The sequence below is a fragment of the Anabrus simplex genome, chromosome 14 (assembly GCF_040414725.1).
Source record: "Anabrus simplex isolate iqAnaSimp1 chromosome 14, ASM4041472v1, whole genome shotgun sequence".
NCBI classification, from domain to species: domain Eukaryota; kingdom Metazoa; phylum Arthropoda; class Insecta; order Orthoptera; family Tettigoniidae; genus Anabrus; species Anabrus simplex.
In genome coordinates, this window is record NC_090278.1 from 16,449,141 (window position 1) to 16,472,783 (window position 23,643).

Here is a 23,643-nt window from a genome sequence, read left to right on the forward strand (position 1 = left end):
TCTGGACAACTGGAAATAAAGCAACACCAAGATGAATCAGTCTCTTTCGCAAGGAAACTTGCTGTCTGTCATGAACATAGACACCTTGATCATGACCAAGAGTTTCTAGTTTAATGTGGAATCCTTTGCTTTTTTGTCATTTGCTTTACGTCACACCGACACAGATAGGTCTTATGGCGACAATGGGATAGGAAAGGCCTAGGAGTGGGAAGGAAGCAGCCGAGGCGTTCATGAAGGTACAGTCCCAGCATTTGCGTGGTGTGAAGATGGGAAACCACGGAAAAACATCTTCAGGACTGCTGACTGTGGGGTTCGAACCCACTATCTCCCGGATGCAAGCTCACAGCCGCGCGCACCTAACCGCATGGCCAACTCGTCCGGTAGGATGTGGAATCCGAACCAGAAGGATGTCTCCTTCATTTCATAACTCCCACATTCCGTGGCCCGAACTGCAACCGCAGCCAGCTCAGCGGCAGTGATACTAGGCAGTCATGCCACCTGATCTTAGGTCAGCAATAATCTTATGATAGAAACACCGGTCTTGATCGAAATGGGCCTGTGCTTTGTGTCGAACTTGGACCTCATCATTGAAGGCAACTTTTGGGTGGTCCAATGACAGAGAACACTAGCAAAGGAGATGTCGAGCTACATGTAAGAGACCAAGAGAATATACAGTTCTGGGTAAATGTGTTGTAAGGAAGATATTTTAAGATGTCCTTGCACTTCACTAGTGTCCGCTCGTAATGCTCGAGAGCTTTGAGATTGTCGGTTTAGTCTTGCACGGCCGGTGTCTTCGCTGTATGCGTGGTCGTATTGCTTTAGTAGCTGCCAATGTTACGCAGCATTCCCACGAATTCGCCTAGTATGAAGGTCAGTAGAGTACTCAACGTGTGGCATCTAGTAAATGGAGGAGTAACCCGAAGTGGCATGAAACTTATCTGAAAGGAAATATAAAACACTTCTTTAGTGTAGCTCCGAAGAAGTAGCAGATGGGAACTGCCATGAAAGTGAGGATCTGGCAACGCTTGAGGCTGACGTGCTGAATAGACGTGTTCTTACCGGCTGGGCTCAGCTTACCTCGCCTGTTCGTTAAGTATAACAGAGGAAGGACTGTTTACAACTCGACCATGTGTAGATACATCAAACTGCACTCAACATACAACAGAAATCTCCTGAGATGTATAGTGATTACCTTCCTCATGACGGAACTACAACGTGCGTAACAATTAGCTAAGTGTACTTCATGTCTTCATGATGTGATGATGATGATGATTATTATTGTTGTTTAAAAGGGGCCTAGAATCTAGGTCATCGGCCTCTAATGGTATGAAATGTAATAACGTTAAAGTCCAAGAATTCATCCAACGACCACAATTCAATCTTGATTACGAATAATGAATGGATGAATATGAATGTAAAATTATCAGCCGATCCAACTCACAGTATTAAAATTTACAAACAATTCCAAGTCAATACTCCGACTACAATTAAAAACACGACGACGAACAATGTTTATGAACTTAAAACAATGGTATGTACTGACCAAGGGGCTGCTTCCAAAGCACATCCCTGAATCTATGATGGGTTTTTCAAAATCCAGTTCAACGGCCCCTCATAAAGGTACGTATCGCTAACAAAGCAGAACCATGGTATTTCTCATGTAGCAGTACACATTACGGTACTACTGATAGGTACTGTACTGCGCAGGCCTCTGGTGTTCTTCATATAAGGGCACCGCTCATATGCAACGCGTTCCTAACATCACACGGACCCGTCCTATACCTTCGTGTTCCTAACAGAGTGGGTACTAATCACAGTAAACACCACACCCGTGGTGTTCTTAAGAACGCAAATCCCGTCACATACTTGTACAAATATCAGGGGGACCTATACTATCCCGTGGAATTCCTCACATAGTGGTTACTAATCACAGGCAAAGCCCAGACACGTGGTGTTTCTCGGAACGCAAGCCCATGGTGTTCGTCACATAGTTGTACATATCACAGGGATCCGTACTATCCCGTGGTGTTCCTCAAATAGTGGGTACTAATGATAACTAAAGCCCAGACCCATGTTATTTCTCGGAACGCAAACCAATGGGTTTCCGTCATAGTCACAATTCAGCATCCCTTGAACTCGCCCCCACGCACAGAGGTTTGTGTGTTTTGTCGCGAGAGAGAGATTTTATTTCGCTCAAGTCGGCCGGCAAACCGCGTAGGACTCCCGCTATCCGCCACCAGGGACGCGCCTTGTGGGATTTATCACGACAGCGTAGTGGGTTCTAGGTTAATCTGCTGTAATCTGATGTCGTCTATCCCTCCTGGCTTACTGCTAATATAACTCTTAATAGCTGCCATGCAAAAAAGCTGCATAAGGTGACTTGGCTCTAATTCTTCTGACCGTAAAATTTTGAAGTGTGATGGTGAGGTTGAACATTTTCCACGAACTGGCGGACAATATGTTTAGATGTTACATTCGCATGAACCTCTCTAGCTGCTGGGTCACAACTCAGACGCTTAAGAAACCTCCAGGCTTTGTGACTACCCTTCCTTAGACCAGTCTCCTCCATCGCCTCTGTTATTAGATATCGCTTTTAAGATATCTTCCCCAGCTTGGATGGTTTCGGAGCTCAAAGGAACGTTGTCAAAGAGATCACGATAGTTTCACAATATTTCCCTAGTTTCTGTATATAGTGTGCAGCCTCAGGGGACTGAGATCCGAGAACAATGCTTCACGATATTTGCAATATAATCATATGATTCAGTAAAAGGCTCTATATTCAGAATATTCTCGTCCAGAACCAGAGAAACAAGGAAATGCCATTTGGTCCTTGTTTCATTGACGGTGAAACCCTGACATTCACCTCCCCGCGGTAGAGAGGGGGGCAACGACTGCATATAAAAATAATATTGTATATGCAGGCAGCTAACGAATGAAGGGACCGATTATCTCCCGGTATAAGGAGATCCCCTATACCAAGTGCCAACAGTCTCTTTGAGAGTGGATGAGCGGGTATGGGTTAGGGCACTCTATTGTCCTGGGGACAAGAAATTGTTCCCAAAGGCGGACGAATCAGTTTGGTCAACGGCATTAGGATGCAGAAGGCAATGGGAAAACACTGCATTAAAGATCCTGAGAGATATTCCAATAAATCCACACGGCATGGCTGCAACTTCAAGATCGGAGCTTGCCGTGTGGATCGTCTACATCCGTTTGGAGACGACGACTTAAGAAGAAGAAGAAGTGAAATTTTACATTTCTCCAAATCAGCCTACTTAAAATGATATCTTCTTCGAAGAGGTATTCACATTCTATCGATTTAAAGATAATACGTATGAAACTACGACGAGGCCACAGAACTAGTTGCAAATAGAGGATTGTAGTGGCGTTTAATAAATTCACAGAGGGTCGCTGAACGCTGAAAGGCATGTCTTTAATGAAGATGGATGTATGAAACGGAACTGTCTGCGGTCAGTTTGCAGCATAAATCTGGCATATAACAGGACGATGAGGGATTGCTTGCCCTACCGATTTCGCTGATAACTGAGATATGTGTTTGCTTACGCAGATACTGTAAGTTAATATCTGGATTATATATATGCCTCCATCTCGTACAGCTGAATGATACTGCAAGTTTGTTATCATGCAGAAGAATTAGATCGCACGAATCTGCCCATTCTATACCAGCCTCTCCTCTTTTGTCGGTACCTGAGTAGCCCAATATTGTATCATGCTTGTTGAAATAACCAACCACAAACTTCACATATTGATGCTGGAAGGCTCCAAAGATCTAAATACAGTACCTGATGGCTTATTAATTGAGCTCTACTGTGAGAGTATCAATGACATCACGGGTGAGGATCTGGATGTTGGATAGCACTGAGGGTGTTCAACCAATAAACGCATGCCCTTGACTTTTGGAGGCGAATATTCTAGTCTCCGTGAGTATCGTAAATGAATATTATTAGCGTGTGAAGAAAATTGCGAGGGTATATATTTTGCGTAATTTTTCAGATCATTACAATTAAGCCAATAATAGAAATAAAATAATCAAAATGCAAAATATTATTATGCAATGTTGCGTAAAATAAACCAGTAAATCCATACATACGAAGGATGACGATAAGCAGAAAATGGAAAGTGATAATAGTTAAGTAAGGTCTGTGTATTCCAGTAACTTCTACAACATAGTCCGGTGTATTTTGTTATGTGTAGGGCTGATATGACCTTGTATTATTTTTGTGGAAATTTATCACATCTTCAAATATTAATATCTGGACTGAGAAGATACGAGGCGAAATTTACGATGCTTGCCTGTGTTAGAAGTTCCATGTATTATAACAGAAATTTCGTTATACTTTTCTTCAGCATGGGAGGTTAAATATAGTGCATTTGTCATCGAATTTGTTCAGAGAAGAACATGTTTACGATAGAGCAGTGAAATTTACAGGAATTTTAAGTATGTTAATATGCGAGATTTCATGTCCACAGACGTAGCACCAGTTGTGCATGCAAATTGAAAAGGTTTGGTCAACTCGTTATTTGTAGATGACATTCATTATAATAATAATTATTATTTATTTATTTGGCGTATGGCTGCATCGCTAAAAACAATTAATATATACAATAATTACATCATACTAAAAACAATAATTGATTCCATCACGCTAATAAGTTGAGGACAGTCGAGAGGTCGATTTTAATCTATCTCAGCAGTATAACTAAGGTATTTAGCATTACAGGTTACCTCAAGACTTTTTCTGGCAATCTAGTTAATGATAAAATTGATATAAAATGTTTGATCTTCACATATTTTCTAGTTATTGTACCCAACAATAGGCAAGAATGAATTCAGTCCCTGGAAAAACTTTATGAAATTCCATCTAAAACGAATCCAAATCTCATATTAGAAAACCCGATACATGGAAGTATCTGCTCGATACCTACACAAGCAAAATCTGGTAACACAGTTTGGCAAAATTTCTCAGGTATATAATTTCAAATATTTTGGGAAATCATCCAGCCATATAGAGGATGGTTGCCTAGTTGTACTTCCTCTTAAAACAATAATCACCACCATCACCACTCATCCAGCCATCTGCATTAAACCATGGAGAAAACAGATATATTTCTATATTACAAGTAGGCCATAGTGTCGCATGGAAAAGGTACACAAAATCAACATCCCGGAATGCTAAATTAAAATATTATAATACCTTAATTAAGCCACAAGCATCACACACATCAGAAACCTTTATTATTGTAGAAAGGCCAGTATCTAATATTATCGGAAAACAAGAAGTAGAAGTCCTCAGCAACATCTTTGGCCCAGTATGCATAGAAGGGATGTGGAAAATAGGAGGTCTCCGGAATTATACCAACATACTCAGAAACTATCAGATACAATTGGAAAAAGGCGATTGAAATTTGATGGCCTTATTCAAAGAATGGACCATGAAAGACTCGCTAAAAAGTTATTTAATTATGCCTAATCGCTAAGAGTCAGAATAACTGGATAATTGATATTAAAAAGGCCTTCAAGGAATCAGCATTCCAGATAAAATTACATGGGACACGCCTAGCTTTAAAAACGTAGGTAAACAAATATCATTTGGCTAAAAACACAAGATGAAAACAGAGGAATGGACCACTTTCTGGTGTACGTCATGAGGAGTGCCGAGAAGGTGCCGTTCTGGCTGAGGAACTTATTACTTCTCTTCGGTGTGCGATCGCATATGCCTCGCTACATCTCCAGAATTGGTGGTCTTGTGGAACTCCGAAGTCTCATGCAGTAGTCAGTGGTACGTAAATCAAAATGACATTATTATTAAAGCTCGTGCGGCTTCACCCCGGCGTGACGTGACTCTCGTGCGCCGCCTCGGCCGTGTGCACCGACAGCGTGGTATTGCGTGCGAACGATTTGCCATAAAACAGGGCGCAGAACGGCATTTCTCCAATGTGGTTCTCATGTGCATGGTTAACCCGCCAGTGGTCGCTAGATGAATTGTAACACGAGTGGTCGCACGTGAGACATTCTCACACATTAAACATCATTTAAAATCAATATATCTGCTAAAATTTTGCGGGGCGTAAGAGTGAACTGTGTTATACAGTTTAGATAAAAAGTGATTATCCATATATTACAGAAACAAATTACTCCTTAATGGAAATCAGTCATTCGTTCAGTCACTTTAAGTACAAGAGTGCCGGGATGAATGGCTCAAACGGTCAAGTCGCTGGCTCTCTGAGCCCAAGTTGGAAGCTTCGATCCTGGCTCAGTCCGGTGGTACTCGAAGGTGCTCAGATACGTCAGCCATAGCTTTAAAGACATATAAAAGAACTCTTGTGGGACAAAATTTCGGCACCTCGGAAACTGCGAAAACCGTGAAAAGGTGTTACTGGGACGTAAATCCAAAAACATTATTATTAATATAGAAGTTTCTGACAGTCGCAATATAAGTACACACAGGGCGCACGAACTCGTACGAATCTTTGTGCCGTCTAGCGAGGATCCTTACCCTTCAAATGTGAATTACGTAAGTCATGACAGTCATCAACTCAGCTAGAAGAGGGAACAGTCACCTCCCATGCAGTGCCTAGAAGTAAACTCACAATACAAAAAATGTGAGTGAAAATGTCATATGGCGACCACTCGTGGGTTAAGTTACATGATTCTCTTTTTTTTTTTTTGCTAGGGGCTTTACGTCGCACCGACACAGATAGGTCTTATGGCGACGATGATTCTCTTTTGAGCGTATTACTGAGAACTCATGTGCCTACCCACACGTGTGTGTTCAGATCTGAACTGTTAGACTGACTTTTTGGCTGAAGATTTGTCACAGACATTTTGGCTACATGCCTTCTCTTCAGTATACGTCTGCATGCGTCTTGAGAGTGCGACTCCTCGGAGAACTTACTACAGATACTGGACTGCTGTAGTTATTTGCCTGTGTGAGATTGCATGTGCACAACTACTTGAGATTTCGTACTGAATAATGAACCACAGACATTGCCTACGTGCGGAGTCACGCCCGTGTGAGTCTACCGTGCAAGGATGGATTGCGTGCTGGACGACTTACCAAAGATATTGCACCCAGCGGCTTCTTTCCTGTATAATCACGCATATGATCTGTTAGAGCGATTTTCTGCTTGAAGGACTATTCACAGACAATACACCAGGTTAACCTCTCCTCTGTATGAAATCGCATATGCATTGAGTGTTGGTAAAGAGAACTTAACAGGTTCTGCAGCAGTAAGGTTTCTCTCCCGTGTAAATACTCGCATTTCAAGACCGATAGCAGTTCGTGCTGAACGATTTGCCGCAATAATTCCATCAGTTTTTCCTCCCACCATTGTGAGTTTTTATGTGACTTCCGAGGTGGGATTTCCGACTGAATGACTTAACACAGACATTGCAACAGAAGGGCTTGTCGCCCGTATGTGTCCGCATATGATATGTTAGACTGCATTTTTGCTTGAAGGACTTGTCACAGACATTACACCGGTATGGCCTCTCCTCTGTATGAGTTCGCATATGTATCGAGAGTGTACTTTTGAAGTTAAAGCCCTTTTTACAGGTATTGCACCAGTACAGCATTTCTCCCGTATGAGTACGCATATGACAAGTGAGGTAGCGTTTCGTGCTGAACGATTTGCCACAATAATTACACCTGTGTGCCCTCACACCTGTATGAGTAAGTATGTGAAGTGCGAAAAAGGGTTTCCGGCTGAATGACTTGCCACAAATGTTGCAATAGAATGGCTTCTCTCCTGTATGTGTCTGCAAATGATATCTTAGAACAGTTTTCTGCCTGAAGAATTTGCCACACACATTACAGCAATACTGCTTCTCGCCCGTATGTGTCCGTAAATGCTCTGTGAGAACGGTTTTCTGCCTGAAGAATTTGCCACAGACATTACAACAGTACGGCTTCTCGCCCGTATGTGTCCGTAAATGCTCTGTTAGAACGATTTTCTTCCTGAAGGACTTACCACAGACTTTACAAATGTATGGCCTCTCGCCTGTGTGAGTCCGCATATGTATAGCGAGTGTGGTTCGCTCAGCGAAGGGTTTCCTACAGGTACTGCACCAGTAACGATTCTCACTCGTATGAATACGCATATGACGAGCTACATGGGATTTCCTGCTGAAGAATTCGCCACAGACATTGCAAAAGTGTTGCGTCGCGGCTGTGTGAGTTAGAGTATGACGAACTAGTTCCTCATTCCGGATGAAGAATTTACCACAGACATTGCAACCATAAGATCTGACACCTGTGTGTGTTTGTGTGTGTCGTGCAAGAGAGGATTGTGCGTTGTATGACTTGGCACAGATATTGCACCAGAATGGCTTCTCGCCTGTAGGAGACCTCATGTGATTGGTTAAGTACCACAAATTCCTGTACTTTTTATGACATACTGAGCATACGTTATCTTTCCGACTTTTATGCAACCGCATGTGCTCTGTGAGCATGTTCCTCTTTGTGAAGCACTTACGTCAATACCCCCCCACTGAGAGCGGGTGGTTCCTGAGGTGTTCTGACAAGTTGCATCCGCTATTGAACAGCTTTCCACAATGATCACACTTCAAGAGTCGATCATCTTTGTGTCTCTTCAGATGTGTCAAGAGCCCCAACTTCCCGGCCATGACTTTACCGCACCCATTGCACCCAAAACAAGGTGCTCCGCCATCCGGAGGTTGATGATATGCATAGCTCACCTCGGGTCTCGATCTACAGTGACAAATTACAACGTAAAGCAACTAGCAAAAAAAAGATACCACATGCAGAGATTTTATTTCACATGAATATCACATTCCTGAGAGTAAACAACATCTGAGATCAAATTCAGAGTGTAGACTTAAATTTCAAAAGCTCTCACTTGTTACGAGGATGTGCTGCGTCTTTTCCCTAGAATCACGATATCACGCACAAGAAACTCCTGACGATTTAGGAATGAAAAATTTTATAGGGAGACAACCCTATTTAAAGAATGCATGAGAAGTGGTAGAGTCTAAAAGTAGAAAACAAGCTCTTTAATACGGCGCACATTTATCTACTGAAATCCATATATGTCTGTTCTTCTACATAAAGACGGGATATGCTTTGGAGTTTTGATGTTATTCAAACGCTCTGCACTTAGTGGCAGGCAAGTAATTATTTTTGTAAAAGCCCTTGTTGTTGAGGTTGTTCGAGAGAATCTCAGTTTTGTAGATATTAGTAAAGTTGAGAACATTGTTTACCGACAGTCAGCTGAACCACGGCTAATCTTCTATGAACGTTATTTACGGTCACAAAAAACGTACATATTGAATTTGTACATTGTTATAATATCAGTTTAGCATTCTATTTCATCACATTGTGGTTATTTCTAATTACGTAACATTGATGTGCAATCAAACAGAACCTACCTACAGATAGGACAGTAGGTTTATACAAGGGAGTTCATACTTACTATCATGACCTACATCAGTCTACGTCTTAATTGCTGTCTTTAACAGAGGCGGTATGCAACAAAACAGGCCTCCCTTTACGTCAACAACAACATAGTCCAACAAGTATCTTCCATCAAATCTCTTGGAATTCTTGTGAACCAGCATTGTGGTTCAAAATGTGAATTCTTATCCAGGATTGGACAAGCAAAAAATAACTTTAATACCATGACGACCTTACTCACCAGCCGAGAACTCATCCTCCAGCTCAGAGTTCGAATGCTACGTCGTGATGACTTTTCTGTCCTTCTGTATGGTTTCCAAGGGTGGACGCTCAGCCCTTTATTGGAGAAGCAGATTGAATCTTTTGAAATGTACTTATACAGAAGAATACTCCGAATATCTTGGGTAGACTAGAGGACAAATGACGAAGTCCTCAACATCTTGACCAAGAAGAAAGAGCTTCTCATAACCATCAAGGAGCGTGAGCTCAGCTACTTTGGGCACATCATAAGAGGTGAACGATATGAATTTCTCCGACTGATCATTCAAGGGAAGATCGAAGATAAAAGATCTGTGGGAAGACGGAAAAATTTCTGGCTGAAAGACCTGCGGCGGTGGTATGGACATAAGCCTATAGAAATCATCCGTGCTGCCGTTTCGCGTGTAACCATAATCAACCATAATCAATTATATCGCCAATCTTCGGAGGGAGACGACGTCATAAGAAGAAGTATGCAAAATGGAAACCACTAATCCTAATGAAATCCAGGGAAAGATGAAATATAACAAGCAGATGACAGCTCTTTCCCTAACACTGACGCTTTCTGTTCTCCGCCAGACACTGTTGTCACAGACATTACACAGGCAACAAAAATATGGCTTGGGGGTAGTGTTTTATTACAATTATCTGATATCCTGAATTTGAACCCAAATGCAAGCTATCGTGTCTATGAATATTCTACTAGTGTTCCTTTAATACTACGTCTAGAAGGAGCATGAAAATCAAGGCTTTAGCCAAAATTCGCGACGACAGGACGTTGAGTCGAACCGTGGTGGATAGTGATCCTGTGAAAAGGAAGGAATGAGATTCCTTTATATCAAAAGATCACGGACAACGTGATTATTTTTAGTGGATTGATAACATAGCTTCAAGTCTGAGCCTGTCTTTCCACCGCAGAGTGGTCCAACATATTCTAGGAAAGTAGAGCGAGAAATATAAATTTATTGGTTAAAGGTCAGATCCGTTACAACAGGCGAATTCACATGGCCCAGTCGAATGCATAACTTCCTCAGAAGCAGTGTAATGTAAGGCTCGACCACGTGTTGTTACTACACTCTTAGGAGAAAATAAGTGGACAAATAAAAGTAGGACATTGATTCCAGATACGACAGGCTAGACCTCTTGATCATCATACAAGATATTGATGTTGACACAACTAGGCAACAGGGGACAGAGAATATGACCATGGATTTTATGTCATACGTTTTGTGGCAGGCAAAAGGTGCAAAAGTCTGTGTCATTTCTTCTTTACGTGAATGCGTAATTTTTGTGACAAGTGATTTATCAGGTTAACAATTACTTTTTCAGTACAATGGTATTTATTTTGCATTGATAAATATTCTCCACGAACCAGCTATATTGGTGTAATATGTCGCAGTCCCAGGTGACGGATACGGGTTGCCTACTGGCCTGCTGGTAGGCTTGAGCAAAATATAATAGTTCTCGCGGAGCAAACAGGCACGAAGTCCTTAATGACAATTTTGGCGGAGATGGAGACGTTCGGTACGGAGCAGTTGAGAGAAGAGGTACCTTACTCTTCTGCAAGTTAACAGGAAGGAGCGGAGCGTTTCATCTCTAGAGGAGCGGCTGAAAATGCGTCTGTACCCCATGTCCGGAACGGCGTAACTACATGCTGTCATGAGCTCTAAAATGCTTCAAGACAAGCCGGCCGTAAAATAATACCGCCACGTGATTACAGAAATATGTCTCATGGAATCGGAACGAAGGTTAGGACGTCTCCTGGAAGGGACGCGCTTGGCAGGGCCCAGTCAGCATGAAAAGTAGGCAAGGGTTACCAGTGCGGGCTGTGATTGCTAAACAAGCGAGCACCCACATTCAATATCGCATCACTGAACTATGTCTGGATGAAGTAGCAAATTAGCCACAACTGAGAGAAGGCATATAGGCATCTGTGGCGTGCAGGGAAAATGATGGAGAGGGAAAAGTTATGCGACACGAGGTGCAGTTACTAACTGATGTATAACGGAAGCCGAAGAACAAGTAATAGCGTTGGCATCGTTATACCAGCAAAATTCGGCGGTTCAGTCTCTGAGGTGCAAAAGTATGAAAATCGCTTGAGGTAACTCGTCCACAACGGGGAGAGAAGGATATTCCAATGATTCTATGGAACGCTCCACAAACTGGCTGGGCAGTGGAACCAAAGATGCCTTCTGGGCACTGTCTGGCAAGACGACCGCTGACTATCTTATCGTTGCCGGTGATCTGCATGGACGTGTCGGACGAAGGAAAGAAGCACACACATTCCATGGCATTCATGAGTATGTTCAGAAGAACGATGATGGTCAACTAATTCCCGATTACGCAGAAACTGATCATCGCGAAAACACAGTTCAAAAACGTGATATTCATCTAGTCACGTACTACAGTGGCTCCCATCCAACTCACACTGACTACATCCTTTTGGGACGAAGGAATCTCAAAGATGTTCTAGAGACAACAGTTGTTCCTTACGAAACCGTTGCGATGCAACATCGACCAGCCATCTGCATGCCACGGATAAAGTCACCAAGAGCCCAATACTTCGCAGGAAATGGACTAAATGGGATCAAATCGTGGCAACTGAATAATAAGGACAACGTTGTTGCAAAAGCTACAGTGCCATAACTCACCACAGTTCAAGCGAGCCGGACTAAACTGGAAGACGCCGCAGCTCAATTCTTGGAAACACTAAGTCAGAGCGACGACAACGACGGAATAAGTATGGCACATGGCTTCGGACCGAATATGTTAAGTGTTCAGTACGGTTGAATAAACAGCTGTACCACGAGTGTCGTGCTCGTTGGAATGCCTACAAAGCAGCCAATAGTAATGTGAAGGAGGTCGTTGCTGTAACAAAAGCAAAGCGGTAAGCAGGTCTATATATGCAAATTGACATGCGCGAAAACGAGCGGAATATTTAACGGCTAGTCAAATAGAGGCAAGACAAAACGTATTATATCCAACCTTTTTACAGCATCAATGAGGAAACAAGACGGTTTGCTTCTCGACTGGAGGAACCACTTTGACAAAATTTCAATCTTGGAATTTCCGTATCTACCAATCCCAATCCCCTCCGCTGTTGATGGTCAAATGTAGGAAATTGACGTCACCGAAGTCCAGACTTTGCTGAAGGAAATGACTCCAGGGAAATCCATCTGTCCTGATTATGTTCCGTTAGAGTTTTGTTTCCCTCTGGGGGGATGCAGCAGTGTGGCTAAAGCAAGCTATTCAACCAGATCACCAAAGAAGGTCAAAAACCAACAGATTGATGACGGAATATCCATTAAAAAATAAGGGAAACCCTGACGAATTTTCTAATTACCGCTCCATCATACTTCTGAGCCACGCAATGACAGATTTCGAACAAATCTTCGACAAAAGGATTAGTAATTCAGCCAAACGTACAACAATCAAAGCTGGTTTTGTGTAAAATTGTGGCACAACGGGAGCAATCCACGCTACAAGGCTGTTACGTTAGAGACACTGTGAAAAGAATAAGAGGCTTCATCACGACTTTCTGGACCCTGAGAAGGACTTCCTCATTAGTCAGCACTACAAGAACATGGCATTCCAGAGCACCTTCTTGAGAGGGTATAACTGTTCTACTAAGAACCAAGGAGTTAGGTTCAAGCTGCTGCAGGAGCGGCTGATGACTTCCGCATAACTGTAGAAGTCCACCAAGGCCCTGCCTGCGGTTCATTCTTGTGATGGACACCATTACATCAGACTTGCACAGTCCAATACCATGGAAACTTCTCTATGCAAATGCTGCAGAGAATAAGCGCCAAACAGAAGATAGGAACAATCGACTAGCGCAATACGTCTCGCGCCTTAACAAAAAGAAGACAGAATATATGACATTACATCGTCGAGAAGTTGGAACCATTCATGTTGACGGTGAATATATAGTACGAGTAGAGAAATTTAAGTATCTTGGCTCCACAATCTGTGATGATGGCCGGCTTACTGATGAAGTCAACTTGAGGATATGCAAAGCCTGGCTGAAGTTGAGAATGACAACGGGTGCCCTAGCGACCGTCGGATGAAGAACCATCCGAAATCTAAGACCTACTAAACTGCTATCCGTCCTGTCGTTTTCTATGGCAACGATTGCTGACCAGATAAAGAGGCAGAACGCCAACTAAGCATCATGGATACGAAGATGCTTAGGTGGAAGGCTGGAATAACTAGACTGGATCATATTTCAAATGATGTTATAAGAAAACCTTCTGGCATCGCACCGATCCAGAAGAAAATTGAGGAAAGGCGTGTGCGCTGGTTTGGCCATATGTTGCGTGCAGAGGATGATATATTGGGAAATTCAGCGCATACATAGAAAGTTGGTGAAACGCGGCGCAAGGGACGAAAAAGACAGCAGAGGACAGATAAAGTGCACAACGGACTGATGGCTGTGTGGCTACATACGAACATGGCCCGAGACTGAACTAACTGAAGACACCGGACCCTGCCACCAGGCAGGCTAACACTAAAGAAGCAGAATAACACGAAGCAGATTGATGAATATCAGTTTTAAAAATTAAGGTACAATGGATAATACAGACATCCTATCATTCAACTTAGTATGTTCAATTCTGTACCTTACAGTCTATGTCCAATATCTATTAGGTCTTATTTCCACAAAATAGTGTTTGAATGACAGAACGCTTCTGTATTTCGTGTTTACGTGCATTATGAAAAAATATATAACTCAACAAAATTAAAAATTCAGGAATATCTGTGTTAATCGGGAAAGACGGTTTGAATATTCAGTGAAATTATACGAGTACCAACAAGAGGGGAGTCCATAAGTGTATTCTAGCCTGAATGGAATTTTGTAATTCAATATTTCTGCTTGCACACTGAATGCTGAAAGGCTGTCTGTAATGATGATGTATGTATGTATGTATGTATGTATATTTCTGCTTACATCCGTCAGAGATAGCAGACAATCGTAATAATTAATTTGTTATTTTCACCCTGATCACATCTATAAAGACCAAGGAAGAATGGCACGAAGAGGTCACCTCAGGGCCATATGATAGTCTACACTCTACAAGTGGAAGAACACCGCAACACTAAGTGTTTAGTTCAGGACCATGTGTCTCAACACAAACGGAAGTTAGCCTCATCACTAATTATTTAGCTCAGGGCGATATGTCTCTCCACAAATGGAAGGTAATCTAATCTCATCACTAAATGGTAAACTCATAAATATGTGTTTTTCCACAAGTCATCAATAATTATGAAATTTTATGAAACTTATAACCTGCTCATACTTAATTCAGTACCGAAGTGATATGGCAAATATCTTAGACATTTTAGACGAAGGCATTTAAGATGCTGCATGATACTTGTAGACTGCTGAAATAAGAGTCAAGATACCATAGCACCTGAGGAGAGATATAAACAAAGTGGGAAGCAGTAGATAAGATCCGGTCAACTGAATCTTTCAGAAGGATCTAAAATCTATGGTATACAATGGACTAAGCTACGTAGCAATGGACTGTTCTCTGCCTTATATACCAAGGGCATACACACAAAAAGCTTGTCGCTTTGCTGGTTTGCGAGTGCCTCTGCACAAGATATGTTTAGGAAGAAGAAAGTTTATTTTTTATTTATTTACTTTATTTTTTGCTAGTTGCTGTATGTCGCACCGACACAGATAGGTCATATGGCAATGATGGGACAGGAAAGGCCTAGGAAAGGGAAGGAAGTGGCTGTGGCTTTAATTAAGGTACAGCCCCAGCATTTGCCTGGTGTGAAAATGGGAAACCACGGAAAACCATCTTCAGGGCTGCTGACAGTGTGGTTCGAACCCACTATCTCCCGGATGCGAGCTCACAGCTGCGCGCTCCTAACCGCATGGCCAACTCGCCTGGTAAAGAAAGTTTATTTAAACTCCATCCAAAAATGGAAATGTGCATTTTGTGTATGAAAAGTATTCATAAGCAACATTTTTATTGGTGGTCACAATACAAGATTGTTCTCTAACATAGCCTATAGTGTCCTGTTACACAGGAATTACAAAGAAACAGCAGAATTTGAACCTTGAAGAGTGTACATATTTGGGCTATCTTCAGTTGTGTGCATGGTTCTGCTCTGACTAATGAGGGAGTGTAAGCTAGTACTGGGTAGTTCAGAGGACTGAAATGAATATTTATTGCTACTAGTTGAGAATGTACAGTAGGAATAAGTCAATGCGTCACATAACTGTCGAGAAGACTCTAATCACCCACAAAATAAAATCTTTCAGAATTCATAGTTTCCATCACTAATCTGGATTAAAGTCAAACCTTAGGCTATGACTAGCCACTGCAGGACATGCCAATACAGGGGCTCGGTCAGGGGCACCAATCTGTGATTATACAATCATCTCCCAGGGATTATCGAAGATCGTTTCACACAGTAACCAACAACGGTGTGACAGCAAAAATAATTAGCAAGTAGTCCAATGGCACACCTACAGTTCAAACAACAATACTGCATTAAATGTTTGAAAACAGGATGTACAATTGTGCTACATTTTAACGTCAGTCATAAAAATTACAATTTTAAAATAATATTACAAAATTACATTATAATTTACCTACTTTTATGAGAAAATAAATTCACTTACTTGAAGAATTCTGAGTTTTTTAGGCAACCTGCACAAATTTAAAACTTCACTTGTACTTGTCCATTTTATTAGATAACACTAATTGTGTAAATGTGTTTGTAAAGAACATGCTATAAGCACGTGACTGACAAAGAGCACTAAAATGAAAAGTTGGACTTGGCGACAATCAGCAAGTGTGACCCCTACACTGGAACAAACATAAATTCAATGCCACAAACATTTTTTGCTTACAACAATGTGGACATTTCCAAAATAGGCACTCGGTCAGGGTTTCAGCTTGTCACTTACAAACTTTACAAACACGGAAAAGTTTAACTGACAAGATTAACTTGTGAGTGTCCTATGCTTGTAAGTCGTAAAATCGGCACGGTATTTTACAACGTGCATTTTTTCTAATGCTTAATCACTGGTAGATAATTGTTATTGCTCATTAGAATGGATTCACTATTCAGGTTGAACCACAGTTGTAACATATTTACACACGAAAATCAAAGTCTTATTCGCCATAACGAAATACTTAATTCGCGGATATTTACAAGTTCATATGACGGCAATATCATACAATGTCAAATACTGTTCACTTGTGATGGAGGTTTAGCCTTATTAAAACTGCAATCAATTGTTATTACACACGTATATAAGGGAATATTATGAAATAGATTAGTTTGGCAGATTAAATGTTCAATTATTTCACTTGAAAATCGTCTTAATATTCACACGCTTATTTCTCATGAATGTTTAAAGTCAGTTTCATTCGAATATGAATACAAGTTGAAATCAATTAAACTTGTTCAATTTGCAGCTGAAAGTACTAAGTCTCTAAAGTGATTAATTATTATAAATCTTTGATAACACTTTGAAATTATTAACTTAGTATCATATCACTTCAAGTGTCTAAGTTCCAACACGAGTTACTGTTGTATAAATCTTGTAGAAAACTTTACCGTAGAGTTCGTTCGATGTGATGTCTTGAGTTCGAACCTCGCGAACACGTTCACGAGAGACAACATGACCACACGACGGCAGCGAGTTGAGATTTGAACTGACCTGACCTGGCATAACCCCGTTCTCTTATACCAATCTGCAGAGGTCAGCTCCCCCCTCGTGAAAAAATCAAGTTTCTTTATACCCGAATTACTCCTGAGATCCGTAGGCCAAAATTAATGAAATTGCAGTGTGTTTGCCTTTAAATAATGGGCTATACGATGGCGTATCTCATTCGTTGATATCTCAATGGGTTCCACAGTTAATACAATTTCTTCTAGTATGTTCGACAATATCAGGAGCAGGAGCGTGATGTAGCGTGCTTGCTGTATGCATGCCCAAGCCGTTCCGTTGCGCTACTTCGCTTGCTAGGGTCGTCCCGTTGCGCTGACTTCCATTAAATAAAATTGTTCCAGGCCATACAAGGTTCCTGGTACAGTACGAACGAACACAATTACTGAGACTATCTGGAGGTAATAGTAGCAGATGACATTTCAGATGATGAGAATGTGATGAACAAATGATGCAGTGACAGTGAAAGAAAGAACATATTTTTCAAGGTTGCTTAAAGGCATTGAAAACAAACACACTTCAAAAATGTCTAGCTTTACCAGAGATTATTTTTGTATATATGTACAGTAAAACTACATGACGGAACCTTAAATATGATCTTAAAGTTCCTGAATATTTTAGATACACTTAACCAATAGAATTCTAAGATATTAGTGTATAAATGAAACCTTGTAAAGAAAGGATTAAACTGATGAAAATGGCAGGCATTTGGAGATAAACCAACCACTACTGAACACAAGTGTGAATAGATACGACCTGCTCCAGATTGTATAGGATTTGTTGTGTACGTACTTTGTTTCTTCTTTGATGTATGGCAACAGCTGATCATCAGTATGCTCTTCTATGAATATTTCCTCCTTAATATCTTCGAAGGGCTACAAGTAAGAGATAAGAAAAGTAGAATAAAGAGGTAAGGGAGTAAAATATACAGGCCTAAACAAGAAACAGCTGAGAAAATAAATTTCATAGTGGCAAAAAAGAGTATAATTAATTTTTCTCCCATTTTAAAAATATAAGAGTGGAAAGGAACAATTACGTCAAAATCACTTTAATTGCAAAAGGTGTCTACTTTGGTGGCGAATGGTACATAAAATTACCTTATTATCAAGCAGTAAATTTTAAATGAACAGAGAAGAAGACAATTTCCTAAAATGCAGTATTATACAAATCATACTGAATTTTTTTTCTATTAAACACACAGCTAATCCTTAATATATTTATATTATTTACAAAATTCTACCTATAACATCTTCTGTATTTACAAACATAATCAACGGATATACAATATGTGGAATTATTTCAAATAATACTATACAACAGCTATTAGATTAAAATTTATATTGCAGTTACATATTATATTTTTTTTTACTCTTTTGGAACCTAACTTGCATAAGGACCTGCTGCCTCTTAACCCAAGTCCCTTTTGCCACTGCTTTTCAGACAACTGATAAGAGAGATAAGAACGTGAAAAAGAACACATTGCAAAATAGCAGTAGACAAAGTAGCAAAGAAAAAGAGGAAAATTTGTAAATATGTAAAATTAAAATTGCCTCCATATTTGTGAAAATTCCGCAGAGTATAATTACACATTCATGTGGGGATGGAGGCACTTCCGTATGTTTGTACATGTCCAATTTAAGGAAAATAAATAAATAAATAAATAAATAAATAAATAAATAAATAAATAAATAAATAAATACATACATACATACATACATATCTTTATTGCCCACCCTAGTGTACACCATCGGCTTACAGGCAATAAAGACAGACAGAGCGAAACAAAGGAAAACAAGCAATAATAACAACTACATATCTCTTAAAACTACTTAACTACATTTACTACCTCTACATCTACTCAGTATCATCCCACACGTACGCGGATAGCCAGCACACATGCAGGACGATACCGCACTACTAACTACCCAAAGCCCAACCCCTGACTACCACCTAAAAAAAAAAGAAAAATTAAACTGGTCGCTGCAACAGCCCTGGCATGGAACACACGCCCACCAACCCGTCTACAGCAGCCACCAGCCTTGCCACGTGAGAACTGGTATCGTATCTCACCGACCCTCGCTGACAAACACTGTGTTCCTTTCCTTATCATGTGTTACAAGCCACCCTGGCTGAAACCAGACCCAACAGGTGGCCTGCAACACACTTCCGCTATGTACGTCACACATACTCTTGTCCCTTGTCAGCACACTACCTTCCCTATCCTTTTCATTTCCGTGCGGACATGCTCAAGTCTATCTTCTTTGGAGTGGGGTCAAGTCCCCCACCCCTCCCTCTTCCCTTGATACATCACCCTCACCTCTCACTCACTACTCCCGCTATTTACATCTCACCTTATAAAAACTTAAGACTTAAACATCAGCTAACAACCATTTAAAATCCCTCATCAACGCACCTAAAACAATTAACACTTTTTTTTTTTTTACACAGACAAACTTTTTTCATTCGAAGTCCATTAGTTCACTCAGTCTTCTCCACCTACCGCACCACACTTCATATATCAAACCGACTCACCTTATTAAGCTTCAGACTTAAACATCAACTAACAATCAGTTTATATCGCACTTAAAACAATTTGACTTTTTTTTTAAACATTTCACTTACACACAAACAAACAGTTTCCATTCCAAATCCATTAGTTCACTCCGTCTTCTCAGTCTACAACACCTCAATTACATCAAACTGTTAGATCCCATTTCTTCCATCCTATTAAACTTAATACATAAACATCAAGAATCCCTCAATTTTTACACCCCTCATCAAGGCATCTACACCATTTAAATTCTTTTTAAAAGAGTTTTTTTTTGACCTACTTTCATAATTTCCATACTGCCAACATTTTCTCCTTAACTACATTCCCACTTAATCTATCACAATTCTATCACATATACCTTCTTCATACTCCCTCCTCACACAAATACACTTAAACAATCCATTTTTTTTACACTCCTCATTTACACACCAACAGACAGTACTCCATTCCAAGTCCATTAGTTCACTCAGTCAACTCGCTTTTTTTTTTTTTTTTTTTTTTTTTTTACTTCCACCTAAGCTTTACACTACCCCCAAACCTACTCAACCTCCCTTTTTCTCAACGCTTACCTAATTTTCTCAGGCTTTCCCTTTGCCCCAGGCGGATCACCTTTCCACAGGGCAAGGTGTTCTCCCCCTTTCCCCTAACACTACAGCCCCCTCTTCTGATATCATGATTACCATGATACCCTTCCCGCATTTGCTCAGGGCGGATATCCATTCCTCTGAGCAGAATGCCTTCCCCCTTTCTCCCTCAACACGAACCACATTATCTGCACAACCCCTGTTACTCCCTCAATTTCTTTATAAATATACCTCTGGCCACATTTAAGAATTTCGCTATATTCGTTCCTTTCTCCCACTCTCTACATAACCAAGATGTTATCTTATAGCTTTCCCCTACCATATGCAGCTCCTTCTTACTTAGTAGTTTGATCTTTATCTCCGCCAAAGGTCGGCATTGATTAAAAATATGCAGGTCCTCCCACTTCTCTCCACATAACACACATCTATCCCTATTCTCACTACCAACCCACCCCCTATTCCTCGGAAGACCCAATACCCACCAATACAAACCTCTCTTATCCCTTCTACCCTCAAACTCTGTTTTCGGGTTTATTACTTCCACCAATTTATTTAATACTGATAAAGAGACTCTCTCTCTACATTCCTCTATTAAGCTCTGTCTTTCAGTATCTAGTAGTCTTCCCTTTATCCTTTCCCATACCCATTTATTCCTACCATCCCCCCAGACCTCTCCATATACCCCCAATCCAATCTTTTGTAACCATTTTTTGCACTTATTCACCCAGTAACCTTCATTCGTCATACCTTTCTGAAAATTAAACGTTTCTTGTACTAACGCCCCACCCTTCCCTTCCTCCAATCTCATCCAGTACTTGAACACCCTCTTAGCAATTTCAACCTCTATCGATTCTTTACAGACTAATCTGGCCCCGGCATTGGCTGTACAATTCGGTAGGTCCATCATGATCTTGCTAAATTTCGCCACCACCTGGTTTAGTTCACTCCTGCCTTCCTCCATTCCCCATACTTCAACCCCAAATAGCATTTTGCCCATTACCAGTGATTTAAACACCGTTTTCTGAATTTTGTATTTAACGTCTGGAAATTTCTTTTCTAATACTCCTACTACAGCAAGCGCTCCTCTTCCTTTAAGTTTTGCCTTCTTACACTGATTTTTCCAAGAAGCATTCTTACTAATTATTACACCTAGGTACTCAATTTTCCCCCCTGGTTTAATTTCTTCCTGCTCAAGCCTCCAGACTTCCTTATTCTTTCTCCCACCCCTTTTCCTACACACCATTATCTGAGTCTTTCTTACATTTACTCTGAGAGACCATTTCCTAGTATATTCAACTACCTTGTCCAACCCTTTTTGCAAGCCATTTGCCGTCAAAGCCAAGATCAATAGGTCATCCGCGAATAGCAACCCCGGAACCTCCATTTTTCCTACCCAAGGGCATTGCCATGCGTCTCCACCATGACCCTCTAAAATATTATTTATAAATAATATAAATAATATCGGGGATAGCTTACAACCCTGTCTCACCCCGCTTTTTGACTCAAAACACTTACTCAACCTTCCATCCTGCAATTTAATCATCACAAACACTTCCTCATAAATAGTTTCAATTGCCACCCTCATTTTTTTCGACATTCCAACCTCCCCTAATCTCAAAAATAGCGCCTCCCTACTGACCGTATCAAAGGCTTTTTCTAAATCAATCGCTGCTATAAATAATTTACGCCCTGCTATCCTCACATACTTTGTAATCAAAGTGTCCAGAATCCAAACATTATCAACTGTATTACATCCTTTCCTAAATCCATTTTGGAACTCAGATATCCTACCGTACTGTTCCGCCCAATTTGTTATCCTATTCGCCAAAACCCCTGTGTACACCTTTGATAGCGAGTCTAGGAGTGTAATTCCTCTATAGTTGTTTGGATCACTACTAGCTCCTTTATTTTTATAAATAGGGCATAATACCCCCTTCCTCCATTCTCTAGGAAATTTCCCCGTTTCCAGCAACCTATTAAAGAATTTCACAATCCCTCTCAACATCGGTTCATTTGCCCCTACCTCTTTCCATACACTATTGGAAATACCATTCACACCTCCTGCAGCCTTGGGTCTAGCATTTTTTAATACTGTAATTACCTCCTGCCTTGTTATCTCCCCATCCAATATTGTAATGCCTACTTCCAGTTCCCTTCCAATTTGTGACTTGTCTATTTCTCTACCCAATTTCCTCTCCCCTTCTAAAAGCCTTTTAAAATGCCTAACCCACTCGTTTTCTCCTATTTTATCCCCCTTCCCCTCCGGTTTCGTTCTTCTAATCTTGTTTATTGACTCCCAAATTCTCTCAAATTTCTTCTCTCTACAATATATATTTATTTTTTCAGCTTCCGCCTCCTTCCATCCTCTTTTCTTCTCATTCAATACCTCCTTATATTCCCTTCTCAATTTACAATATTCCTTCCTTTTTTCTTGCACACCCTCCTTCCTAAACTCCGCTAGGGCTCTCATTACAACCTCACGTTTTCTCGTACAGTCTTCATCAAACCATCCATTCATTTTATTCTTTTTTCCCTCTACCCTTCTCCTCACTTTCTTCCCCACCCTCCATACAGGGAACTCAATTAATTTTAGCACGTTATCCATATCATTCCCTTCTACCGCCCTTTCAATTCCTACCCTTAATATATCTCCCTCCTCTTTCAAATGCCGTCTTAATTTCTCTTTAGTATTATCATCCCATACATACTTCCATCCTCCATTCTTATACCTCTCCTTACTTTCCTCCATCTTTCCCTTCTCATCAGCGACCAACGTTCTCAATTTTATTTTGATAGGCATATGTTCTGTCAACCCATATTCTAACACCTCAAAACTTATTATTCTCCTTAACGCTATCTCTGAGCTTATTCCTATGTCCACCACACTCCCTCCATTTGTTGTAATATACGTCAAATCTCCCACACTATCCGCCTTCATCCACCCATTTAAAATAAATAAATGTTCTACTAATAACCTTTCTCCATAACTATTTACAACATTATCCTTACTCTTCCTTTGCAGTACCCCGTCTACTTTTACTTCTTTCTCGTATACCGGTACTCTATTGCTCACTCTCGCATTCCAATCCCCCAATAAAATCATCCCATCTTCTACATACATTC

The 23,643-nt window shown here is 40.7% G+C and overlaps 1 protein-coding gene across 1 annotated transcript in view; it reads right to left on the reverse strand.

Moving 5' to 3' along the window:
* Positions 1-8,497: 8,497 nt before the first annotated feature.
* Positions 8,498-23,643, reverse strand: part of LOC137502975 (zinc finger protein 345-like) — a 58,173-nt gene continuing 43,027 nt past the window's right edge. Inside the window, exons 4-5 of the mRNA XM_068230256.1 lie at positions 18,178-18,260; positions 8,498-8,732 (exon numbers count right to left, since the gene is read on the reverse strand). Coding sequence (XP_068086357.1) covers positions 8,498-8,732; positions 18,178-18,260 — 318 coding nt within the window. The remainder of the gene's footprint in view (positions 8,733-18,177; positions 18,261-23,643) is intronic.